Source organism: Sinohyriopsis cumingii, chromosome 3 (assembly GCF_028554795.1).
Source record: "Sinohyriopsis cumingii isolate HCF-2022 chromosome 3, ASM2855479v2, whole genome shotgun sequence".
NCBI classification, from domain to species: domain Eukaryota; kingdom Metazoa; phylum Mollusca; class Bivalvia; order Unionida; family Unionidae; genus Sinohyriopsis; species Sinohyriopsis cumingii.
This window is the reverse complement of record NC_142963.1, coordinates 13298415-13324905: the sequence shown is the minus strand read 5'-3', so window position 1 is coordinate 13324905 and position 26491 is coordinate 13298415. Positions and strand designations below refer to the sequence as shown.

The 26491-nt window shown below is 34.4% G+C and overlaps 2 protein-coding genes across 2 annotated transcripts in view; both read left to right on the top strand.

The window, feature by feature from the left end:
* The first annotated feature begins 431 nt into the window (after positions 1 to 431).
* LOC149802468 (protocadherin alpha-C2-like) lies at positions 432 to 12178 on the top strand. Its single transcript, XM_089951514.1, has 5 exons — positions 432 to 515; positions 2543 to 2728; positions 9427 to 9564; positions 11557 to 11748; positions 12104 to 12178. Exons 1-5 carry the CDS (start codon positions 432 to 434, stop codon positions 12176 to 12178), a joined length of 675 nt encoding a protein of 224 aa, XP_089807640.1.
* A 5613-nt stretch (positions 12179 to 17791) lies between these two features.
* LOC149802467 (uncharacterized) overlaps positions 17792 to 26491 on the top strand; it is a 512180-nt gene continuing 503480 nt past the window's right edge. The window contains exons 1-2 of the mRNA XM_089951513.1: positions 17792 to 17839; positions 24079 to 24213. Of these exons, the coding sequence (XP_089807639.1) occupies positions 17807 to 17839; positions 24079 to 24213 (168 nt within the window). The 5' untranslated portion in view covers positions 17792 to 17806. The remainder of the gene's footprint in view (positions 17840 to 24078; positions 24214 to 26491) is intronic.

The following is a 26491-nucleotide window of genomic DNA, read 5'->3' as shown; positions in this document are numbered from 1 at the left end:
GAGACAGAGAGAGAGAGGGAGAGAGAGAGAATGGTAATTACAGAATCACAGACCATTGCTATCTGGTACTCTGCAAGTCAAAATCATAAATAAAAAGTTGGCTGAGGTTTGGCAAGATTAGGTAATTCCATGTAAAATTTCCCAATTAGCTTCCTCTTAACCTTTCATCTGACATAAATGTTTGCATTCTGATGGCGGTACCTTTTAAAAAGTCAGTCCAATTTACAGTCAGGTGCATTTGGACACCTGTACATCTTCAGCACATTTTGAAGTCCAATTTACATTCATTAATTTGGACACCTGTACACCTTCTAAAGCATGTTTTAAGTCCAATTTACACTCATTCAAGTCTATTTGAACACCTGTAAAACTTTCTGAAGCACACTTTGATGTCTTCAATAAATATTGGACATTTTGAACTGTTTTTCATAATGCCATCTTTGGGAGAAAACCCCCTTTTAGAAATAATATACATTGAAGAAAATGAGCAGGATGTCACATCATGTGGTTGTAACGTAAGAAATAATTACCATGACATTAAATCATAGTTGCTGTATAAGAAAAATTGACTAGGATGTCACATCATGTGGTTGCTATATAAGAAAAAATTACCAGGCTGTCACATCATGTGGTTGTTATGTACAAAAAATGGCCAGGATGTCACATCACCTGGTTGCTATGTAATACATGACTAGGATGTCACATCATGTGGTTGCTGTGTAAGAAAAAAATGACCAGGATGTCACATCATCTGGTTGCTATGTAATACATGACCAGGATGTCACATCATGTGGTTGCTATGTAATACATGACCAGGATGTCAAATCATGTGGTTGCTGTGTAAGAAAAAATGACCATGATGTCACATCATCTGGTTGCTATGTAATACATGACCAGGATGTCACATTATTTGGTTGCTGTGTAATACATGACCAGGATGTTGCATCATGTGGTTGCTGTGTAAGAAAAAATGACCAGGATGTTACATATTGTGGTTGCTATGTAAGACAAAATGGCCAGGATGTCACATGATGTGGTTGCTATATAAGAAAAAATGACCATGATGTCCCATGATGTTGCTATGTAAGAACAAATGACCAGGATGTCACATGATGTGGTTGTTATGTACAAAAAATGGCCAGGATGTCACATCATCTGGTTGCTATGTACAAAAAATGACCAGGATGTCACATGATGTGGTTACTATGTATCTGTTATTGAAACTAACCTGATAATGTTCTCCATTATCCAGAATGGAGGTGCAGACTATATATAGATGTAAGCAACAATGATAATGACAAAGTTTGGATGATTTAGTGATAGAGAACAAACCAGTAGATTTAGAGGTCATTAGAGGTCATTAGAAATATCAGCTATGGTTGGTTGCACAAGTTCACTGACTTAATGGTGAATGAATTCTCTCAGGACTTTGACATATATATAAAAATTCATTTGTGAAAAAAATTATACAGCTATAAATGTCAGATGTTTTACTGTTAAATTTTATAATCTCTTGATGACAAATGTACACAGAAAGGTAAACAATTTATGTTAAATTTAGTACATACTATACTGGTATAAATTGTACAGGCCTATTTGCATACAGTCCTTTAGGTAACAGATCTTCTATTTGTAGCACATTGTGTTCTTTGGTTTTGGCACATTTACCATATTTATTCTAATAGACATAGTACAATGTCAATAGGGGAGGATTTGAATACCGCACATCACTGTTTGACATAAAGCATAATAAAATTATGGATGTGCATATATATATATATATATATATATATATATATATATATATATATATATATATATATATATATATATGGATGTATAAGCCTCAACATAGTAGGAATTTCTATTTTGTGGGGGAAAAAAAGAGGAAGGGAGGCTGTTTATTACATGGGGGGCTTCTATTAGAATAACAATGGTATATCAACAGAATATACAATAACAGACAGTATGATATCAAGGGTTAATTAAACACTTTTATATGAATGTTATTAAACTTCATAACTTTGTTTGTCATCACAAAGGTAGGTCACTGTGACCTGATTTTTGGTGGAAATACTAAAGTGAATTCATTTACTTTGCAGTCATGATATTTGAGGCTTATCCAAAATGTACACTTTTGTTGATATTTGACTTTCATTTGTGAATATGCCTAGAACAAAAATTTTATTTGTATATTGATAGGAATAAATATAATGATTAAAACTTTTATTCAAATTTCACTTAAAAGTTTTGAAAGATGTGATTAATTTCTGCCATTTGCATAAATATTCTGACATGAAAATCAGCATAATATAACTGTGATATCACTAAGAAATAAACAGAAATTATCCCTTACAGCTAAAATTGAAACTTGAGTAAATACAGAATTTTTCGAGACATTTTACATTTAATAAATTCTGTCCACAGATTGGTATCCATAAATGAAAATGATATCACTGGACCATCTTTTTAGTGGAGGTCCATTATAATTGACAAAATTACATGAAGGCAACCTTGTTGCATGTTTAACTTTGCTTTTCAGCTGTTCATTGAGGCCTATGATAATGGTGTACCAAGTTTGACCGACATGGAGGTAGTCTCAATAACTGTGAACCGCAATCTGCAGCCACCTGTATTCAATCCATATACATACTCCCAGACAGTTGATGAGACTCAGGTGCTAGGAGAAACAATTGTACGGGTGAATGCCACAGATCCAGATGGAGTTGTGAGTACAAAGAAGTCTTGTCCTACACAGAGATTAATGTTACTATTTTCCTATTTTCTATTTACATACCCAATTAATTTAATTAATGTAATTTATACATTAATTGACCCATATTTTACATTTAAATTTCTGAATTACATATTGAGGCTGGGACCATTTTCCAAATGCGTGTATATCATTTCTTATTTTTTAAATTGCTACTTAAATCATGCCTACAAGAAAGTATGGAAATATATTTTATATAACTTTGGAGATTTCTTTCAAGTTTTTAATTGTATGAAGTGAGATAATTGAACTATAATAGTTTGTTTTACTGGATATTGGTAGTTTTGAAGTTCCAAATTCAACTTTCATATCCCAGTGAATTAAAAATCTTATTGCACTGTATATTCAAATATAGGGCAAGAGTAACATAAGTGTATGTAAAGGAGAGATTAACATTGGTGTATTTAAATGAGAGAGCAACATAAGTGTATTTAAGGGAGAGATTAACATTGGTGTATTTAAGTGAGAGAGTAACATAAGTGTATGTAAAGGAGAGATTAATGTAAGTGTATGTAAGGGAGAGAGTAACATAAGTGTATTTAAGTGAGAGAGTAACATAACTGTATGTAAGAGAGAGAGTAACATAAGTGTATGTAAAGGAGAGATTAACATTGGTGTATTTAAGTGAGAGAGTAACATAAGTGTATGTAAGGGAGAGATTAACATTGGTGTATTTAAGTGAGAGAGTAACATAAGTGTATGTAAGGGAGAGAGTAACATAAGTGTATGTAACGGAGAGAGTAACATGTGTATGCAATAATGCAAAGTCAATTATGTTTTGTTTTATGAGCTAAATATGACATGTATTAATATGTCAGCCTAATGGTTTTGACATATCTCAGTGTTTGTTCCATCCACTCAGAACAGCCTAATTTTTGAATATATCTCGAGTATTCTTCTACCCACTTGGAGCAGCCTAATGGTTTTGAGAGATCACATTCTTTTCTTAAGGCTGGAAATGGCATCAGACTGTATCTTCAAATAAAGCTACTGAATCAGTCAATTGTAATTTGTTGTACTCATGTAGGTATTCAGTGTTTTCTACCTGACTGGATAAATGTCTATTGGCTGATTACTTGATTTTTCTAAGGTTACTGCGCATCAGTATTCTTCACTGCAATACACACAGTGAGTAGTTGACTTGTAATGAGTGCAATTCATCATGACTGAAAATGATTCACATAGTAGTTGACTTGTAATGAGTGCAATTCATCATGATTGAAAATGATTACACATAGTGAGTAGTTGACTTGTAATGAGTACAATTCATCATGACTGAAAATGATTCACACATAGTGAGTAGTTGACTTGTAATGCGTGCAATTCATCATGACTGAAAATGATTCACACATAGTGAGTAGTTGACTTGCAATGCGTGCAATTCATCATGACTGAAAATGATTCACACATAGTGGGTAGTTGACTTGTAATGCATGCAATTCATCATGATTGAAAATGATTCACATAGTAGTTGACTTGTAATGAGTGCAATTCATCATGACTGAAAATGATTACACATAGTGAGTAGTTGACTTGTAATGAGTGCAATTCATCATGACTAAAAATGATTCACACATAGTGGGTAGTTGACTTGTAATGAGTGCAGTTCATCATGATTGAAAATGATTACACATAGTGAGTAGTTGACTTGTAATGAGTGCAATTCATCATGACTGAAAATGATTACACATAGTGAGTAGTTGACTTGTAATGAGTACAATTCATCATGACTGAAAATGATTCACACATAGTGGGTAGTTGACTTCTAATGAGTGCAGTTCATCATGATTGAAAATGATTACACATAGTGAGTAGTTGACTTGTAATGAGTACAATTCATCATGACTGAAAATGATTCACACATAGTGAGTAGTTGACTTGTAATGAGTGCAGTTCATCATGATTGAAAATGATTCACATAGTAGTTGACTTGTAATGAGTGCAATTCATCATGATTGAAAATGATTCACACATAGTGAGTAGTTGACTTGTAATGAGTGCAATTCATCTTGACTGAAAATGATTCACACATAGTGGGTAGTTGACTTGTAATGAGTGCAATTAATCATGACTGAAAATGATTCACACATAGTGGGTAGTTGACTTGTAATGAGTGCAATTCATCATGATTGAAAATGATTCACACATAGTGAGTAGTTGACTTGTAATGAGTGCAATTCGTCATGACTGAAAATGATTCACATAGTAGCTGACTTGTAATGAGTGCAATTCATCATGATTGAAAATGATTCACACATAGTGAGTAGTTGACTTGTAATGAGTGCAATTCATCTTGACTGAAAATGATTCACACATAGTGGGTAGTTGACTTGTAATGAGTGCAATTAATCATGACTGAAAATGATTCACACATAGTGGGTAGTTGACTTGTAATGAGTGCAATTAATCATGATTGAAAATTATTCACACATAGTGAGTAGTTGACTTGTAATGAGTGCAATTTGTCATGACTGAAAATGATTCACATAGTAGTTGACTTGTAATGAGTACAATTCATCATGATTGAAAATGATTCACACATAGTGAGTAGTTGACTTGTAATGAGTGCAATTCATCATGACTGAAAATGATTCACACATAGTGAGTAGTTGACTTGTAATGAGTGCAATTCATCATGACTGAAAATGATTCACATAGAAGTTGACTTGTAATGAGTGCAATTCATCATGACTGAAAATGATTCACACATAGTGAGTAGTTGACTTGTAATGAGTGCAATTCATCATGACTGAAAATGATTCACACATAGTGAGTAGTTGACTTGTAATGAGTGCAATTCGTCATGACTGAAAATGATTCACATAGCAGTTGACTTGTAATGAGTACAATTCATCATGATTGAAAATGATTCACACATAGTGAGTAGTTGACTTGTAATGAGTGCAATTCATCTTGACTGAAAATGATTCACACATAGTGGGTAGCTGACTTGTAATGAGTGCAATTCGTCATGACTGAAAATGATTCACACATAGTGAGTAGTTGACTTGTAATGAGTGCAATTCATCATGACTGAAAATGATTCACACATAGTAGTTGACTTCTAATGAGTGCAATTCATCATGATTGAAAATGATTACACATAGTGAGTAGTTGACTTGTAATGAGTACAATTCATCATGACTGAAAATGATTCACACATAGTGAGTAGTTGACTTGTAATGAGTGCAATTCATCATGACTGAAAATGATTCACACATAGTGGGTAGTTGACTTGTAATGAGTGCAATTCATCATGACTGAAAATGATTCACACATAGTGAGTAGTTGACTTGTAATGAGTACAATTCATCATGACTGAAAATGATTCACACATAGTGGGTAGTTGACTTGTAATGAGTGCAATTCATCATGACTGAAAATGATTCACACATAGTGAGTAGTTGACTTGTAATGAGTGCAATTCATCATGACTGAAAATGATTCACACATAGTGAGTAGTTGACTTGTAATGAGTGCAATTCGTCATGACTGAAAATGATTCACATAGCAGTTGACTTGTAATGAGTACAATTCATCATGATTGAAAATGATTCACACATAGTGAGTAGTTGACTTGTAATGAGTGCAATTCATCTTGACTGAAAATGATTCACACATAGTGGGTAGCTGACTTGTAATGAGTGCAATTCGTCATGACTGAAAATGATTCACACATAGTGAGTAGTTGACTTGTAATGAGTGCAATTCATCATGACTGAAAATGATTCACACATAGTAGTTGACTTCTAATGAGTGCAATTCATCATGATTGAAAATGATTACACATAGTGAGTAGTTGACTTGTAATGAGTACAATTCATCATGACTGAAAATGATTCACACATAGTGAGTAGTTGACTTGTAATGAGTGCAATTCATCATGACTGAAAATGATTCACACATAGTGGGTAGTTGACTTGTAATGAGTGCAATTCATCATGACTGAAAATGATTCACACATAGTGAGTAGTTGACTTGTAATGAGTACAATTCATCATGACTGAAAATGATTCACACATAGTGGGTAGTTGACTTGTAATGAGTGCAATTCATCATGACTGAAAATGATTCACACATAGTGGGTAGTTGACTTGTAATGAGTGCAATTCATCATGACTGAAAATGATTCACACATAGTGAGTAGTTGACTTGTAATGAGTGCAATTCATCATCATTGAAAATGATTCACAGATAGTGAGTAGTTGACTTGTAATGCGTGCAATTCATCATGACTGAAAATGATTCACACATAGTGAGTAGTTGACTTGTAATGAGTGCAATTCATCATGACTGAAAATGATTCACACATAGTGGGTAGTTGACTTGTAATGAGTGCAATTCATCATGACTGAAAATGATTCACACATAGTGGGTAGTTGACTTGTAATGAGTGCAATTCATCTTGACTGAAAATGATTCACACATAGTGAGTAGTTGACTTGTAATGCATGCAATTCATCATGATTGAAAATGATTCGCATAGTAGTGAGTAGTTGACTTGTAATGAGTGCAATTCGTCATGACTGAAAATGATTCACATAGTAGTGAGTAGTTGACTTGTAATGAGTGCAATTCATCATGATTGAAAATGATTCACACATAGTGAGTAGTTGACTTGTAATGAGTGCAATTCATCATGATTGAAAATGATTCACACATAGTGAGTAGTTGACTTGTAATGAGTGCAATTCGTCATGACTGAAAATGATTCACATAGTAGTGAGTAGTTGACTTGTAATGCATGCAATTCATCATGATTGAAAATGATTCACACATAGTGAGTAGTTGACTTGTAATGCATGCAATTCATCATGACTGAAAATGATTCACACATAGTGAGTAGTTGACTTGTAATGCATGCAATTCGTCATGACTGAAAATGATTCACACATAGTGAGTAGTTGACTTGTAATGCATGCAATTCGTCATGACTGAAAATGATTTACACATAGTGAGTAGTTGACTTGTAATGAGTGCAATTCATCATGACTGAAAATGATTCACACATAGTGGGTAGTTGACTTGTAATGAGTGCAATTCGTCATGACTGAAAATGATTCACACATAGTGAGTAGTTGACTTGTAATGAGTACAATTCATCATGACTGAAAATGATTCACACATAGTAGTTGACTTGTAATGAGTGCAATTCATCATGACTGAAAATGATTCACACATAGTGAGTAGTTGACTTGTAATGCATGCAATTCATCATGATTGAAAATGATTCGCATAGTAGTGAGTAGTTGACTTGTAATGAGTGCAATTCGTCATGACTGAAAATGATTCACATAGTAGTGAGTAGTTGACTTGTAATGAGTGCAATTCATCATGATTGAAAATGATTCACATAGAAGTTGACTTGTAATGAGTACAATTCATCATGACTGAAAATGATTCACACATAGTGAGTAGTTGACTTGTAATGAGTGCAATTCATCATGATTGAAAATGATTCACACATAGTGAGTAGTTGACTTGTAATGAGTGCAATTCATCATGACTGAAAATGATTCACAGATAGTGAGTAGTTGACTTGTAATGAGTGCAATTCATCATGACTGAAAATGATTCACACATAGTGGGTAGTTGACTTTGTAATGAGTGCAATTCATCATGACTGAAAATGATTCACACATAGTGAGTAGTTGACTTGTAATGAGTGCAATTCATCATCATTGAAAATGATTCACAGATAGTGAGTAGTTGACTTGTAATGCGTGCAATTCATCATGACTGAAAATGATTCACACATAGTGAGTAGTTGACTTGTAATGAGTGCAATTCATCATGACTGAAAATGATTCACACATAGTGAGTAGTTGACTTGTAATGAGTGCAATTCATCATGATTGAAAATGATTCACACATAGTGAGTAGTTGACTTGTAATGAGTGCAATTCGTCATGACTGAAAATGATTCACATAGTAGTGAGTAGTTGACTTGTAATGAGTGCAATTCATCATGATTGAAAATGATTCACAGATAGTGGGTCCACGTTGATATGTCAAAGAAAGCTGTATGCAATGAGTAGATTTGTTGGATCCAGTTTAGTATAGTTCATTGTGGTACTAATTTGATACAGTCACTCTTTTTGTAAAATTGATCTGCCAATCTATACATTAATTTGATGGTGTCACTCTCTTTATATAACTGATCTGCCAATCTGTTCATTAATTTGAATCAGTCACTCTTTTATAGGCATTGATCTGCCAGTCTGTTCATTAATTTGAGACAGTCACTCATTTTTGTAAATTTGATCTGTCAATCTGTACATTAATTTGATACAGTCACTCTCTTTAAACTTGATCTGCCAATCTGTATATTAATTTGATACTGTCACTAATTTTGTAAAATTGATCTGCCAATCTGTCCATGCAAGGATGGATCCAATAACAATCCTTGCATGTGTTGAAATATTTGAACTGAAGACAAAATTTGCAAAAAACAATACTCACTATTAAACTTTGACACTGTAGTTCAAGCCCTTCCCCCAACTCCCAATTGTTCTATTACACTATTTCAAGCCCTTCCCCCCACTCCCAATTGTTCTGTTACACTGTATTTCAAGCCCTTCCCCCCACCCCCAATTGTTCTGTAGTCTGACTTTTACGTAGTGTAATTATGTTATTGTGCTTTTGCATTTCAGAATCCAACAGATGTGACGTACACATTATCAGGTTCTTTTACCGTGAGTCAGTACTTTGCCATAAACTCAGCAACAGGGGAGATATATGTGAAAGCACCACTCATTCGGGACACTGGTACCAGCAATAGGCAGTACACTGTAAGTTTTTAAAATGTCATTTCAGTAAAAAATAGTACAGTGCTTTGTGTCATCACATCAATGGTGGTTCTTAGAACAATTTCACAGCTTGTACATACTGACAAAATGTCTCTTGATGTGAAGAATTAAGAATGATCCCATATTGTTATCCTACAAGGCATTTGACCAAGGAAATTCATTGGCATCCAAAATACATGTATATAAATGTTAAAATCCATTGATGAAATGTATTCACATTTTCATTTACAATTTAGTTATTCTGCATTCTGCTTTTTGCATTTGGATTCTGTTTTCTTCATTATTGTATTCATCATTTTATTTGCATTACATTACCATTTCATTTTTATTGCATTACCATTTCATTTTTATTGCTTTACCATTTCATTTCCATTACATTTCCATTACATTACCGTTTCATTTCCATTACATTACCATTACATTACCATTATATTTCCATTACAATGACCATTTCATTTCATTACATTACCATTTCATTTCCATTACATTTCCATTACATTACCATTTCATTTCCATTCCATTCCCATTTCATTTCCATTGCATTACCATTTAATTTCCATTACATTACCATTTCATTTCCATTACATTACCATTACATTGCCATTTCATTTCCATTACATTACCATTTCATTTCCATTACATTACCATTTCATTTCCATTACATTACCATTACATTGCCATTTCATTTCCATTACATTGCCATTTCATTTCCATTACATTACCATTTCATTTCCATTACATTACAATTTCATTTCCATTACATTACCATTTCATTTCCATTACATTACCATTTCATCATGTCAGTGTTAATATTTCCCATTTCATAGTCTGTATAAGTTTGCCCCTGATATAATGCTTTTCACTTTTTTGACTCCATTGAACAGAAGTATAATAAAGAAGCACATTAGTGATTCCCTGTAACAGTAGTTAGTATAATGAAGGAATCCTTCAATGTCTCCCTGAATGCACTTGAGTGATTCCCTATAACAGTAGTATGATGAAGGAATGCTTCAATGACTCCCTGAATGCACTTGAGTGATTCCCTGTAACAGTAGTATAATGAAGGAATGCTTCAATGACTCCCTGAATGCACTTGAGTGATTCCCTGTAACAGTAGTATAATGAAGGAATGCTTCAATGACTCCCTGAATGCACTTGAGTGATTCCCTGTAACAGTAGTATAATGAAGGAATGCTTCAATGACTCCCTGAATGCACTTGAGTGATTCCCTGTAACAGTAGTATAATGAAGGAATGCTTCAATGACTCCCTGAATGCACTTGAGTGATTCCCTATAACAGTAGTATAATGAAGGAATGCTTCAATGACTCCCTGAATGCACTTGAGTGATTCCCTGTAACAGTAGTATAATGAAGGAATGCTTCAATGACTCCCTGAATGCACTTGAGTGATTCCCTGTAACAGTAGTATAATGAAGGAATGCTTCAATGACTCCCTGAAAATCAATATAATGAAGAAGCACTTTCATGCCTCCCATGAACAACAATACAATGAAGGGCTCTTTGATGACTATTTTTAAAAAAAACAGTGCAATGAAGGGCTCTTTGATGACTTCCTTGAACAGAAGCATAACAAAGAAGCCATTGGATGACTTCCTTGAACAGAAGCATAACAAAGAAGCCATTGGATGACTTCATTGACCATCAGTGTAATGAAGAGCACTTCGATGACTTCTTTGAATAGTAGTTTAATCAAGAAGCACTTCGATGACTTCTTTGAATAGTAGTTTAATCAAGAAGCACTTCGATGACTTCCTTGACCATCATGTTAATGTAGCAGCCTTTTGATGGCTTAATATTTTTTATATCATAACTTTATTTCAGTTTGGACAATTTCACAGTGGAAAGACTATATTTTGCATTTCTAATAGAGATGATATCAGAATTTTATGAGAATATTGTAAAAAATGATTTTTTTTGCTCTTATTTTTGTTTCATAAACTTTGTTCTTTCAGATGAGTGTATCAGCCATGGATAAAGGGACTCCCCCATTGTCATCTCAGCAGCTAGCTACTGTAACTATAACTGTCAGACGGAACAATGCCGCACCCATTTTTATCAATACGCCATATGACACACAGGTTTCTCAAAATGTGGCTCAGTTTGTCACCACAATCCAGACAGTGACAGCCACTGATGCTGACACTGTAAGTAAACTTTTACTTTGTCTTTGCAAGTGACTGAATGAAGACAAGAAATGTGGGGACTATGTCATCCTCCTTGCTCAGTGTATTTTGGCATCCATAATTAGTTCTACATGTTAATCAGTGTATTTTGGCATCCATAATTAGTTCTACATGTTAATCAGTGTATTTTGGCATCCATAATTAGTTCTACATGTTAATCAGTGTATTTTGGCATCCATAATTAGTTCTACATGTTAATCAGTGTATTTTGGCATCCATAATTAGTTCTACATGTTAATCAGTGTATTTTGGCATCCATAATTAGTTCTACATGTTAATCAGAAATAGGCATTAAATGTTTAGTACATTATTGTAGTGTGATTCCAAATTCTATGTCAAAGTTATATTTGTTGACATGGTCCTTTTTATAAACCCCAGTAATGATAGGTAGACACATTATTGTGCCTACTATGGGGACTGTAACAGTGGGGAGTGTAACAGACCTTCACTTAAATTACTGACTCTCCGTAACAATATATAACAAATTTATTATCCTTGCCTATAACAAAGGTGGTCAATGGTATACTATGGCCAACTTGTCCATTTGCCCAAAACATTATTATTTACTCAATATCGTCTGAATCCTGTATTTTAAAGTTATCCCTGTTCTTATTCAAAATGTGTCCCTCTCATTCAGGTAATATATGAGAGTCTGTCGGAAACATCTTCATAAAACTTGGTATGCATTAGTATGATTACAAGTGTTTGTGTTCCAGATTAGATTTAAATTAATAATATTATAGTACATTTAAAGTCAATTTTCCTATTTATTTAAAAGCTGTCTTTATATTTATATTCTGAAAGCATTTTCTTACTGATAAATGTAAAGTTTACCATTATGAATGGTATCTGGTGAAGCATCTAAAATTGTATTATTACAAATGGCATAATTAACAAATCTAAAAATGTAATAGTACAAAATGACTTGATTAACAAATCTAAAAATGTATTAATACAAATTGCTTGATTAACAGCATCTAAAAATGTAATAATACAAATGGCATAATTAACCAATCTAAAAATGTATTAATACAAATTGCTTGATTAACAGCATCTAAAAATGTAATAATACAAATGGCATAATTAACCAATCTAAAAATGTATTAATACAAATTGCTTGATTAACAGCATCTAAAAATGTAATAATACAACTGGCTTGATTAACAAATCTAAAATTGTAATAATACAAATGGCATAATTAACAAATCTAAAAATGTAAAAATACGAATGGCTTAATTAACAAATCTAAAAATGTATTAATACAAATGGCTTGATTAACAAAGAAGGTTGCTTTTACAGGGGTTTCAATAATGTCATACTTTTATTTACACTAGTTAACATGTGCAGTATACATTCACTTCATCCTCCATGCATCAAGGACTTTATAATGTTAAGACTGCTTAACATGACATCAGCTGGTTTTTCCCTAATGCAGGGGTGTGCAGGGTTCAACCTCCCAAATGACCTCAGATCAATAGCTGTAAGTGTTACTTGCCTTGAGCATTGTGGTTAGTTTTTAAAAGATTTTTTTATTATTTTTACAGAAGAAATAAAGATTGCAAATTATGACAGACACAACAGTAGTACATGATTAGTAAAGGAGGGTCTCCCTTGCAGGGATATACCAGCTTCTGACCACTCTTCCACGATGTGAAAAATGTTTATTACAAAAGCTTTGTACTTTCAAGTGTAAATGAATGCATACTGTCCACATTGTATTATGTGTTGTCAGATCAAGGTCTGTGTCTTTATACTACTGGTTACTCCTAACAAGCTGCATTGATTCAGATCTCCTTTTGTAATGGCAGGTCTGGGTGTGTGCAGTTTGCAGACTTGAAATAAAAGCATAATCTACTACTCAAATGTAAAAAATTTATTTTGTTGTTGTAGGATGGGTATAATGTGATATCCTATGCTATTCGTGGAGATGACACCGCTAGCAGCCTCTTCGCTGTGGACTCCAGTGGAAGAATAACTTTAACCCAGTCTTTAACAAACAGACCAGAGACTTTCTACACTGTGAGTATGCTTACATAATTTGCTTTGAATCTGCACCATAATTGATTTTTGGTAAAGCCACTGATGAGGAAGTTTATTTTCATACTTCCTGTTTAGTAATCTTGTCTTGTATATTAGTGAGTATCTACAACATGTTTGGTGTAGGACTAGACAAATTAATGAGTATATACAACATGTTTGCTGTAGGACTAGACTCATTAGTGAGTATATACAACATGCTTGGTGTAGGACTAGACTCATTAGTGAGTATATACAACATGTTTGCTGTAGGACTAGACTCATTAGTGAGTATATGCAACATGTTTGCTGTAGGACTAGACTCATTAGTGAGTATATGCAACATGTTTGCTGTAGGACTAGACTCATTAGTGAGTATATACAACATGCTTGGTGTAGGACTAGACTCATTAGTGAGTATATACAACATGTTTGCTGTAGGACTAGACTCATTAGTGAGTATATGCAACATGTTTGCTGTAGGACTAGACTCATTAGTGAGTATATACAACATGTTTGCTGTAGGACTAGACTCATTAGTGAGTATGTACAACATGTTTGGTGTAGGACTAGACTCATTAGTGAGTATGTACAACATGTTTGGTGTAGGACTAGACTCATTAGTGAGTATGTACAACATGTTTGGTGTAGGACTAGACTCATTAGTGAGTATATACAACATGTTTTGTGTAGGACTAGACTCATTAGCGAGTATATACATCATGTTTGGTGTAGGACTAGACTCATTAGCAAGTATATACAACATGTTTGGTGTAGGACTAGACTCATTAATGAGTATATACAACATGTTTGGTGTAGGACTACACTCATTAGTGAGTATGTACAACATGTTTGGTGTTGGACTAGACTCATTAGTGAGCATGTACAACATGTTTGCTGTAGGACTAGACTCATTAGTGAGCATGTACAACATGTTTGGTGTAGGACTAGACTCATTAGTGAGCATGTACAACATGTTTGGTGTAGGACTAGACTCATTAGTGGGTATGTACAACATGTTTGGTGTTGGACTAGACTCATTAGTGAGCATGTACAACATGTTTGCTGTAGGACTAGACTCATTAGTGAGCATATACAACATGTTTGGTGTAGGACTAGACTCATTAGTGAGCATGTACAACATGTTTGGTGTAGGACTAGACTCATTAGTGAGTATGTACAACATGTTTGGTGTTGGACTAGACTCATTAGTGAGCATATACAACATGTTTGGTGTAGGACTAGACTCATTAGTGAGCATATACAACATGTTTGGTGTAGGACTAGACTCATTAGTGAGCATATACAACATGTTTGGTGTAGGACTAGACTCATTATTGAGTATATACAACATGTTACAGAAATCTTTTAACATTTTGTGCAAGAGATATTTAGGAACTTAGCCTTTTCCACACAATGATAAAAATAAAAGCACATCAGTTTTTTGAATATTAAGACAGCTGTAGCTTTCAAAAATGATTTTGTATGATTTTAAATACTTTGTATGATTATAAAAGGTTTTGTAGGATTTTAAAGGATTTTTTAAAAAGGATTTTGTATGATTTTAAATATTTTGTATGATTTTAAAGGATTTTATATGATTTAAAACGTTGTTGCATGATTTAAAATAATGTATGATTTAAAAGGATCTTGTATGATTTAAAAGGTACAGAACTTTGTTAAAAAGGGTAACATTCATGTGGTGTGGTTTGACTGAAAAGGGATCATTATGGTTAACATTCATCTAGTGTGGTTTGACTAAAAAGTGATCATTACAGGTAACATTCATGTGGTGTGGTTTGACTGAAAAGCAATCATTATGGGTAACATTCATGTGGTGTGGTTTGACTGAAAAGGAATCATTATGGGTAACATTCATGCATGTGGTTTGACTGAAAAATGATCATTACGGCATTATAAATAACATTCATTTGGTTTGGTTTGACTGAAAAGGGATCATTATGGGTAACATTCATGTGGTGTGGTTTGACTGAAAAGGAATCATTATGGGCAACATTCATGCATGTGGTTTGACTGAAAAGGGATCATTATGGGTAACATTCATGCATGTGGTTTGACTGAAAAATGATCATTATGGCATTATAAGTAACATTCATTTGGTGTGGTTTTACTGAAAAGGGATCATTATGGGTATCATTCATGTGGTGTGGATTGACTGAAAAGCAATCATTATAGGTAACATTAATGTGGTGTGGTTTGACTGAAAAGTGATCATTATGGGTAACATTCATGTGGTGTGGATTGACTGAAAATTGATCATTACTGGTAACATTCATGCATGTAGTTTCACTGAAAAGGGATCATATACAGGTAACATTCATGCATGTGGTTTGACTGAAAAGGGATCATTATGGGTAACATTCATGCATGTAGTTTCACTGAAAAGGGATCATATACAGGTAACATTCATGTGGTGTGGTTTGACTGAAAAGGGATCATTATGGGTAACATTCATGCATGTAGTTTCACTGAAAAGGGATCATATACAGGTAACATTCATGTGGTGTGGTTTGACTGAAAAGAGATCATTACAGGTAACATTCATGTGGTGTGGTTTGACTGAAAAGAGATCATTACAGGTAACATTCATGCATGTGGCTTGACTGAAAAGTGATCATTATGGGTAACATTCATGCATGTAGTTTCACTGAAAAGGGATCATTACAGGTAACATTCATGCATGTGGTTTCACTGAAAAGGGATCATATACATGTAACATTTATGCATGTGGTTTGACTGAAAAGAGATCATTACAGGTAACATTCATGTTGTGTGGTTTGACTGAAAATTGATCATTATGGGTAACATTCTTGTGGTTTGGTTTGACTGAAAAGTGAACATTATGGGTAACATTCATGCATGTGGTTTGACTGAAAAGTGATCATTATGGGTAACAATCTTGTGTGGTTTGACTGAAAAGTGATCATTATGGGTAACATTCATGCATGTGGTTTGACTGAAAAGTGATCATTATGGGTAACATTCATGTGGTGTGGTTTGACTGAAAAGGATCATTATGGGTAACATTAATGTGGTGTGGTTTGACTGAAAAGGGATCATTACGGGTAACATTCATGTGGTGTGGTTTGACTGAAAAAGGATCATTATGGGTAACATTCATGTTGCATGGTTTGACTGAAAAAGGATCATTATGGGTAGCATTCATGTGGTGTAGTTGGACTGAAAAGTGATCATTACAGGTAAATTCTTGTAGTGGGGTTTGACTGAAAAGTGATCATTAGGGGTAACATTCAAGTGGTCTGGTTTGACTGAAAAGTGATCATTATGGATAGCATTCATGTGGTGTGGTTTGACTGAAAAGTGATCATTGCAGGTAACATTCATGTAGTGTGGTTTGACTGAAAAGGGACCATTACGGGTAACATTCATGTGGTGTGGTTTGACTAAAAAGGGATCATTATGGGTAACATTCATGTGGTGTGGTTTGACTGAAAAGGGATCATTATGGGTAACATTCATGCATGTGGTTGGACTGAAAAGTGATCATTACAGGTAAATTCTTGTAGTGTGGTTTGACTGAAAAGTGATCATTACGGGTAACATTCATGTGGTGTGGTTTGACTGAAAAGTTATCATTATGGGTAACATTAATGTGGTGTGGTTTGACTGAAAAGGGATCATTGTGGGTAACATTCTTGTGGTGTGGTTTGACTGAAAAGTGATCATTATGGGTAACATTAATGTGGTGTGGTTTGACTGAAAAGTGATCATTATGGGTAACATTAATGTGGTGTGGTTTGACTGAAAAGTGATCATTGCCATTTAATTGTAACAATCTCATCTATTTTTCCAGCTTCTGATTGAGGCTCGAGACAATGGTTCACCAGCGAGAGTGGCTTACAACACTTTCCGAGTAAGTGTTACTCGGAACCTTTTCACACCAGAATGGAGATATCCCAACAGCACAACTGCTTACAGACTTTCGATCCCTGTCCTGGAAACCTATCCTTTTGACCAAACAATGTTAACACTATCAGGATTTGATGCAGATCTGGTAAGAGCTATTGATATCTATAAATATGCCTTCAAAAAAAAAGTTGATATGTATAAATAAGCCTAAAAAAACAGTTGATATGTATAAATATGGCAATAAAATCAGTTTATATGTAAAAATATGCCTTAAAAATAGTTGATATGTATAAATATGCCTAACAAAAACAGTTGATATGTATAAATATGCCTTTAAGAAAACAGTTGATATGTATAAATATGCCTTAAACAAACAGTTGATATGTGTAAATATGCCTTAAAAAACAGTTGATATTATAAATATGCCTTAAAAAATAGTTGTTTCTTTTCAAATCTTACACTGGATTACATTGATTATAACAATCTGTTAATAGATAGGAAATAGCTATCAGGACTAAAGTTACTTTTTGTTCATTTATTTGTGTCAGACATTGATTTATTTATGTTGATGCTTAACTTTGTGGATTAAGGAAGGGGTCCATTTATCTCTGCAGAATGATTATTGCTCACTACTCGGATTGAGGAAGGGGTCCTGTTGTCTCTACAGAAAGATCATAGTTTGCTGGGTGGATTGAGAAAGGGGTCCTTTTGTCTCAACAGAATGATTAGTACTTGCTAGGTGGATTTGAGTTAGGGGCCCTGTTGTCTCCACAGTGTGATCATTGTTTGCTGGGTGGATTTAGAAAAAGGTTCTGTTGTCTCTCCAGAACGATCATTGTTTGCTGGGTGGATTGAGGGGGAATTTTCTGTCTCCAGAGAAAATGATCATTGTTTGCTGGGTGGATTGAGAAAAAGGTTCTGTTGTCTCTACAGAATGATCATTGTTTGCTGGGTGGATTGAGGAGGATTTTCTGTCTCCAGAGAAAATGATCATTGTTTGCTGGGTGGATTGAGGAAGAGGTCCTTTTGTCTCCACAAAATGATGATTGTTTGCTGGGTGGATTGAGGAAGAGGTCCTTTTGTATCCAAAGAATGATCATTGTTTGCTGGGTGGATTGAGGAACAGATCATTTTGTCTCCACAGAATGATCATTGTTTGCTGGGTGGATTGAGGAGGATTTTCTGTCTCCAGAGAAAATGATCATTGTTTGCTGAGTGGATCAAGGAAGAGGTCCTTTGATCATTGTTTGCTGGGTATTTAACTTAATAGCAAGCACAAAAGCCATGAATCGTACCTTTGCAAAATAAGGCTTTCATATTCTCACACTGTATAATGGGCTTTTTTAGTACAGTGGACTTTGTTTTGGGAGACCACCTCTGCCAGTAAAATATTGTCTCTCATATAATTTTTCAATATAACAGATTGGTTTATGCAAAGTGTATCTGGTCTTGCAAGTCAGATGGTCTTTCATAGCATTGGTCATTCAAGACTGGTTTTCCTGTAGTGACTATCATAGCATTGGTCATTCAAGACTGGTTTTACTATAGTGACTTTCATAGGATTGGTCATTCAATATTGATTTTAGTGTAGTGCATTTCATAGTATTGGTAATTCAAGACTGGTTTTACTATAGTGCCTTTCATAACATTGGTCATTCAAGACTGGTTTTACTATAGTGCCTTTTATAACATTGGTCATTCAAGACTGGTTTTACTGTAGTGCATTTCATAGCATTGGTCATTCAAGACTGGTTTTACTGTAGTGCCTTTCATAGCATTGGTCATTCAATACTGGTTTTACTGTAGTGCATTTCATAGCATTGGTCATTCAATACTGGTTTACTATAGTGCCTTTCATAACATTGGTCATTCAAGACTGGTTTTACTATAGTGACTTTCATAGCATTGGTCATTCAAGACTGGTTTACTATAGTGCCTTTCATAGCATTGGTCATTCAAGACTGGTTTACTATAGTGACTTTCATAGCATTGGTCATTCAAGACTAGTTTTACTATAGTGCCTTTCATAGCATTGGTCATTCAAGACTGGTTTACTATAGTGCCTTTCATAACATTGGTCATTCAAGACTGATTTACTATAGTGCCTTTCATAACATTGGTCATTCAAGACTGGTTTACTATAGTGCCTTTCATAACATTGGTCATTCAATACTGGCTTACTATAGTGCCTTTCATAACATTGGTCATTCAAGACTGGTTTACTATAGTGCATTTCATAGCATTGGTCATTCAAGACTGGTTTACTATAGTGCCTTTCATAGCATTGGTCATTCAAGACTGGTTTACTATAGTGCATTTCATAGCATTTGTCATTCAAAACTGGTTTTACTATAGTGCCTTTCATAGCATTGGTCATTCAATACTGGTTTCCTATAGTGCCTTTCATAACATTGGTCATTCAAGACTGGTTTACTATAGTGCATTTCATAGCATTGGTCATTCAAGACTGGTTTACTATAGTGCATTTCATAGCATTTGTCATTCAAAACTGGTTTTACTATAGTGCCTTTCATAGCATTGGTCATTCAATACTGGCTTACTATAGTGCCTTTCATAGCATTGGTCATTCAAGACTGGTTTACTATAGTGCCTTTCATAACATTGGTCATTCAAGACTGGTTTACTATAGTGCATTTCATAGCATTGGTCATTCAATACTGGTTTTACTGTAGTGCCTTTCATAGCATTGGTCATTCAAGACTGGTTTACTATAGTGCCTTTCATAGCATTGGTCATTCAATACTGGTTTTACTGTAGTGCCTTTCATAGCATTGGTCATTCAAGACTGGTTTTACTGTAGTGCCTTTCATAGCATTGGTCATTCAAGACTGGTTTACTATAGTGCATTTCATAGCATTTGTCATTCAAGACTGGTTTTACTGTAGTGCATTTCATAGCATTGGTCATTCAAAACTGGTTTTACTGTAGTGCCTTTCATAGCATTGGTCATTCAATACTGGCTTACTATAGTACCTTTCATAACATTGGTCATTCAAGACTGTTTTACTATAGTGCATTTCATAGCATTGGTCATTCAAGACTAGTTTTACTGTAGTGCATTTCATAGCATTGGTCATTCAAAACTGGTTTTACTGTAGTGCCTTTCATAGCATTGGTCATTCAATACTGGCTTACTATAGTGCCTTTCATAACATTGGTCATTCAAGACTGGTTTACTATAGTGCCTTTCATAGCATTGGTCATTCAAGACTGGTTTACTATAGTGCCTTTTATAACATTGGTCATTCAAGACTGGTTTTACTGTAGTGCATTTCATAGCATTGGTCATTCAAGACTGGTTTTACTGTAGTGCCTTTCATAGCATTGGTCATTCAAGACTGGTTTTACTGTAGTGCCTTTCATAGCATTGGTCATTCAAGACTGGTTTTACTATAGTGCCTTTCATAACATTGGTCATTCAAGACTGGTTTACTGTAGTGCATTTCATAGCATTGGTCATTCAAGACTGGTTTTACTGTAGTGCCTTTCATAGCATTAGTCATTCAAGACTGGTTTACTATAGTGCCTTTTATAACATTGGTCATTCAAGACTGGTTTTACTGTAGTGCCTTTCATAGCATTGGTCATTCAAGACTAGTTTTACTGTAGTGCCAAGCTTTGTGTGCTTCTGGCCTGGCTGGATTTGTTAATTTACATCAAGATGTTTTAGTCTGGTTTAGTTTGGTCATGCTGTGGAAATAGGAGCTAAGTGAGTATCAAAAGAACTTGCTTAGGCAGTTGACCTGGAATGACCTGTGCTGGCCTTGGATGTCCTGCACTGGGCTGGGAAAGCCTGGGCTAGCATGGGATGACCTGCACAGGCCTGGAATGACTTGCACTGGTCTGGCAAGGTATTGAACCGATGACCCTTGCATTATGGGTCTTATGCTCTGCCATCTGAGCTGCAATGGCAACTTATTCCATGTCTGGAATAATAGTATGGCAACTTATTCCATGTCTGGAATAATAGTATGGCAACTTATTCCATGTCTGGAATAGTGGTATAATGGTATGACAATTTATTTCATGTCTGGAAAAATAGTATGGCAACTTATTTCATGTCTGGAATAATAGTATGGCAACTTATTCCATGTCTGGAATAATAGTATGGCAACTTATTCCATGTCTGGAATAGTGGTATAATGGTATGACAACTTATTTCATGTCTGGAATAGTGGTATAATGGTATGACAACTTATTCCATGTCTGGAATAATAGTATGGCAACTTATTCCATGTCTGGAATAGTGGTATAATGGTATGACAACTTATTTCATGTCTGGAAAAATAGTATGGCAACTTATTTCATGTCTGGAATAATAGTATGGCAACTTATTCCATGTCTGGAATAATAGTATGGCAACTTATTCCATGTCTGGAATAGTGGTATAATGGTATGACAACTTATTTCATGTCTGGAAAAATAGTATGGCAACTTATTTCATGTCTGGAATAATAGTATGGCAACTTATTCCATGTCTGGAATAATAGTATGGCAACTTATTCCATGTCTGGAATAATAGTATGGCAACTTATTTCATGTCTGGAATAATAGTATGGCAACTTATTCCATGTCTGGAATAATAGTATGGCAATTTATTCCATGTCTGGAATAATAGTATGGCAATTTATTTCATGTCTGGAATAATAGTATGGCAACTTATTTCATGTCTGGAATAATAGTATGGCAACTTATTCCATGTCTGGAATAATAGTATGGCAACTTATTCCATATCTGGAATAATAGTATGGCAATTTATTCCATGTCTGGAATAATAGTATGGCAACTTATTCCATGTCTGGAAAAATAGTATGGCAACTTATTCCATGTCTAGAATAATATTTATTTATGAAGAGGTTTAGTCAACTTATTCCATGTGTGGAATAATAGTTATTTATCAAGAGGTTTAGTCAACTTATTCCATGTGTGGAATAATAGTTATTTATCAAGATGTTTAGTCAAGTTTTATTATATTTGAGCACAATTATTATGGTGTCATAATTTTTCCTGCTGTCAGTTGGACATGACTCCATGGTTTAAATGTGTATTTAACTTTATCTTGTTTTCCCTGCTGTTTTTCTTTTGTTGTCTTTATGCTGCAGACAGATTTATTTGGGAAAATAGAGAAAATACCCCTACGAACCCACAAAAAAAACAGTTTCTTCAGTGCCTTGGACAGAAATTTATTTTGTTTTGTAACATGTGATATAAAAATTGCAATATTACACACTGTGACAGAAAACTAACATGGAAACATTATTAAGAAACACAGTGTATGAGCAGGCATATTATAAAAGAATCAAAATCATTCCATCATTCTAAAGAAAAATTTTTTGTCACCTTTTAATTTATGCACCTGCTGCATGGTATGACTCATTACATAGTGACATTATTTTTAGTGTTAAAATGTCGTAAAAGCCATCATTTCTACATATCAGAGATTATTTTTCTATTGTACCCTAACTTGAAAGATGGTGTTAATATGCATGTGAGATTAATTTTCTATTGCAGCATAATTTGGAAGATTGTATAACTACATGTGTGAGGTTATTTTTCTGTTGTAGTTTGCAGTGTCCATGCAAATGATGTGTCATGTAGATACATGCAAATGATGTGTCATGTAGTATCCATACAAATGATGTATCATGTAGTATCCATACAAATGATGTATCATGTAGTATCCATGCAAATGATGTATCATGTAGATACATGCAAATGATGTATCATGTAGATACATGCAAATGATGTATCATGTAGTATCCATGCAAATGGTGTATCAAGTAGATCCATGCAAATGATGTATCATGTAGTATCCATGCAAATGATGTATCATGTAGTATCCATGCAAATGATGTATCATGTAGTATCCATGCAAATGATGTATCATGTAGATCCATGCAAATGATGTATCATGTAGATCCATGCAAATGATGTATCATGTAGATACATGCAAATGATGTATCATGTAGATCCATGCAAATGATGTATCATGTAGTATCCATGCAAATGATGTATCATGTAGATCCATGCAAATGATGTATCATGTAGTATCCATGCAAATGATGTATCATGTAGTATCCATGCAAATGATGTATCATGTAGTATCCATGCAAATGATGTATCATGTAGATCCATGCAAATGATGTCTCATGTAGTATCCATGCAAATGATGTATCATGTAGTATCCATGCAAATGATGTATCATGTAGTATCCATACAAATGATGTATCATGCAGAATCTATGCAAATGATGTGGCTTATGGTTCTGTGTTTTTAAATATTTATTTTTCTAATTTAAAAATATATGGTCAGTAAGTTAGATTGTGATATTTGTCACTGAAAATTTGTATATTTTATTTTCAGGCAGCTCCATACAATAAACTTGTCTTCACCTTGGTTGGAGACACTCCAGCCCCATTGTACTTTAATGTTGTGCCATCAACTGGAGATATTCAGCTGCATAGTGCACTATACCTGGATACATCCCCTTCTTACATTGTAAGTATGCACTGTACCTGGATACATCCCCTTCTTACATTGTAAGCATGCACTGTACCTGGATACATCCCCTTCTTACATTGTAAGTATGCACTATACCTGGATACATCCCCTTCTTACATCGTAAGTATGCACTATACCTGGATACATCCCCTTCTTACATCATAAGTATGCACTGTACCTGGATACATCCCCTTCTTACATCGTAAGCATGCACTGTACCTGGATACATCCCCTTCTTACATCGTAAGCATGCACTGTACCTGGATACATCCCCTTCTTACATTGTAAATATGCACTATACCTGGATACATCCCCTTCTTACATTGTAAGTATGCACTGTACCTGGTTACATCCCTTTCTTGCATTGCTAATATGCACTATACCTGGATACATCCCCTTCTTACATTGTAATTATGCACTGTACCTGGATACATCCCCTTCTTGCATTGCTAATATGCACTATACCTGGATACATCCCCTTCTTACATCGTAAGTATGCACTATACCTGGATACATCCCCTTCTTACATTGTAAGTATGCACTATACCTGGAAACATCCCCTTCTTGCATTGTAAATATGCACTATACCTGGATACATCCCCTTCTTACATTGTAAGTATGCACTGTACCTGGATACATCCCTTCTTACATTGTAAGCATGCACTGTACCTGGTTACAACCCCGTCTTACATTATAAGTATGCATTCTAGCTGGATACATCCGCTTCTTACATTGTAAGTATGCACTCTACCTGGGTACATCCCTTCTTACATTGTAAGTATGCACTCTACCTGGATACATCACTTCTTACAGTGTAAGTTTGCACTGTATCTGGGTACATCCCTTCTTACGTTGTAAGTATGCACTCTACCTGGATACATCACTTCTTACAGTGTAAGTATGCACATTTTACAATGTAAGTACATACCTCAGCATAGTTAAATAAAAAACCTAGCAGTGGTGATTGTTTTGAAGCCTATTGGCAGATGGTAGTTTGGTTTTATTAATTATTATTTTGCTATAGCATTTTTACATGGCTGGTGGAAGTGATGGTATTGCATAAAAAACTTTGGTCTTCTTCAACAGAGACATACAAATTACATGTCTTTAGAAAAAATAAATGTTGTCAATTTTATTGAACTCAAAATATTTACTTTGTGTCTGGAAAATAATCTGCTTTTATGGATAGATGTCAGAGCAAAAATTGCATTATATTAAAATTATATTTAATCTGGTCATGAAAAGTAAAAATATGATCCAGTGAAATGTAGTGTGAATATGAATGACAATAACTACTTGAAATCACCTCTAATAAGTAATCACATAACCCCTTTTTCAAGGTTCCATTATCCAAATTTGTGTGAAGTTTGAGGCATTTTTTCGAAGGATTCTACAACTGAAAATCTTAAGAACAACACTTGGGTTGATTATTTGTGTGTAGGAGGACTTCTGATTCACATTTGTTATTCACTCTCTCAAAGACAAGACTTTTGATTCACATTTGTTGTTCACTCTCTCAAAGACAAGACTTCTGATTCACATTTGTTATTCACTCTCTCAAAGACAAGACTTCTGATTCACATTTGTTATTCACTCTCTCAAAGACAAGACTTCTGATTCACATTTGTTATTCACTCTCTCAAAGACAAGACTTCTGATTCACATTTGTTATTCACTCTCTCAAAGACAAGACTTCTGATTCACATTTGTTATTCACTCTCTCAAAGACAAGACTTCTGATTCACATTTGTTATTCACTCTCTCAAAGACAAGACTTCTGATTCACATTTGTTATTCACTCTCTCAAAGACAAGACTTCTGATTCACATTTGTTATTCACTCTCTCAAAGACAAGACTTCTGATTCACATTTGTTATTCACTCTCTCAAAGACAAGACTTCTGATTCACATTTGTTATTCACTCTCTCAAAGACAAGACTTCTGATTTACATTTGTTATTCACTCTCTCAAAGACAAGACTTCTGATTCACATTTGTTATTCACTCTCTCAAAGACAAGACTTCTGATTCACATTTGTTATTCACTCTCTCAAAGACAAGACTTCTGATTCACATTTGTTATTCACTCTCTCAAAGACAAGACTTCTGATTCACATTTGTTATTCACTCTCTCAAAGACAAGACTTCTGATTCACATTTGTTATTCACTCTCTCAAAGACAAGACTTCTGATTCACATTTGTTATTCACTCTCTCAAAGACAAGACTTCTGATTTACATTTGTTATTCACTCTCTCAAAGACAAGACTTCTGATT

What these genes read in the sequence shown, in the direction of transcription:
- LOC149802468 (XM_089951514.1), top strand. Translation starts at nt 432, where the DNA reads ATGCCATCTTTGGGAGAAAACCCCCTTTTAGAAATAATATACATTGAA. An exon ending in CCACAGATCCAGATGGAGTT is followed by an intron (nt 2,729 to 9,426) that starts GTGAGTACAAAG and finishes TTTGCATTTCAG; the next exon opens with AATCCAACAGATGTGACGTA. An exon ending in CCAGCAATAGGCAGTACACT is followed by an intron (nt 9,565 to 11,556) that starts GTAAGTTTTTAA and finishes TTGTTCTTTCAG; the next exon opens with ATGAGTGTATCAGCCATGGA.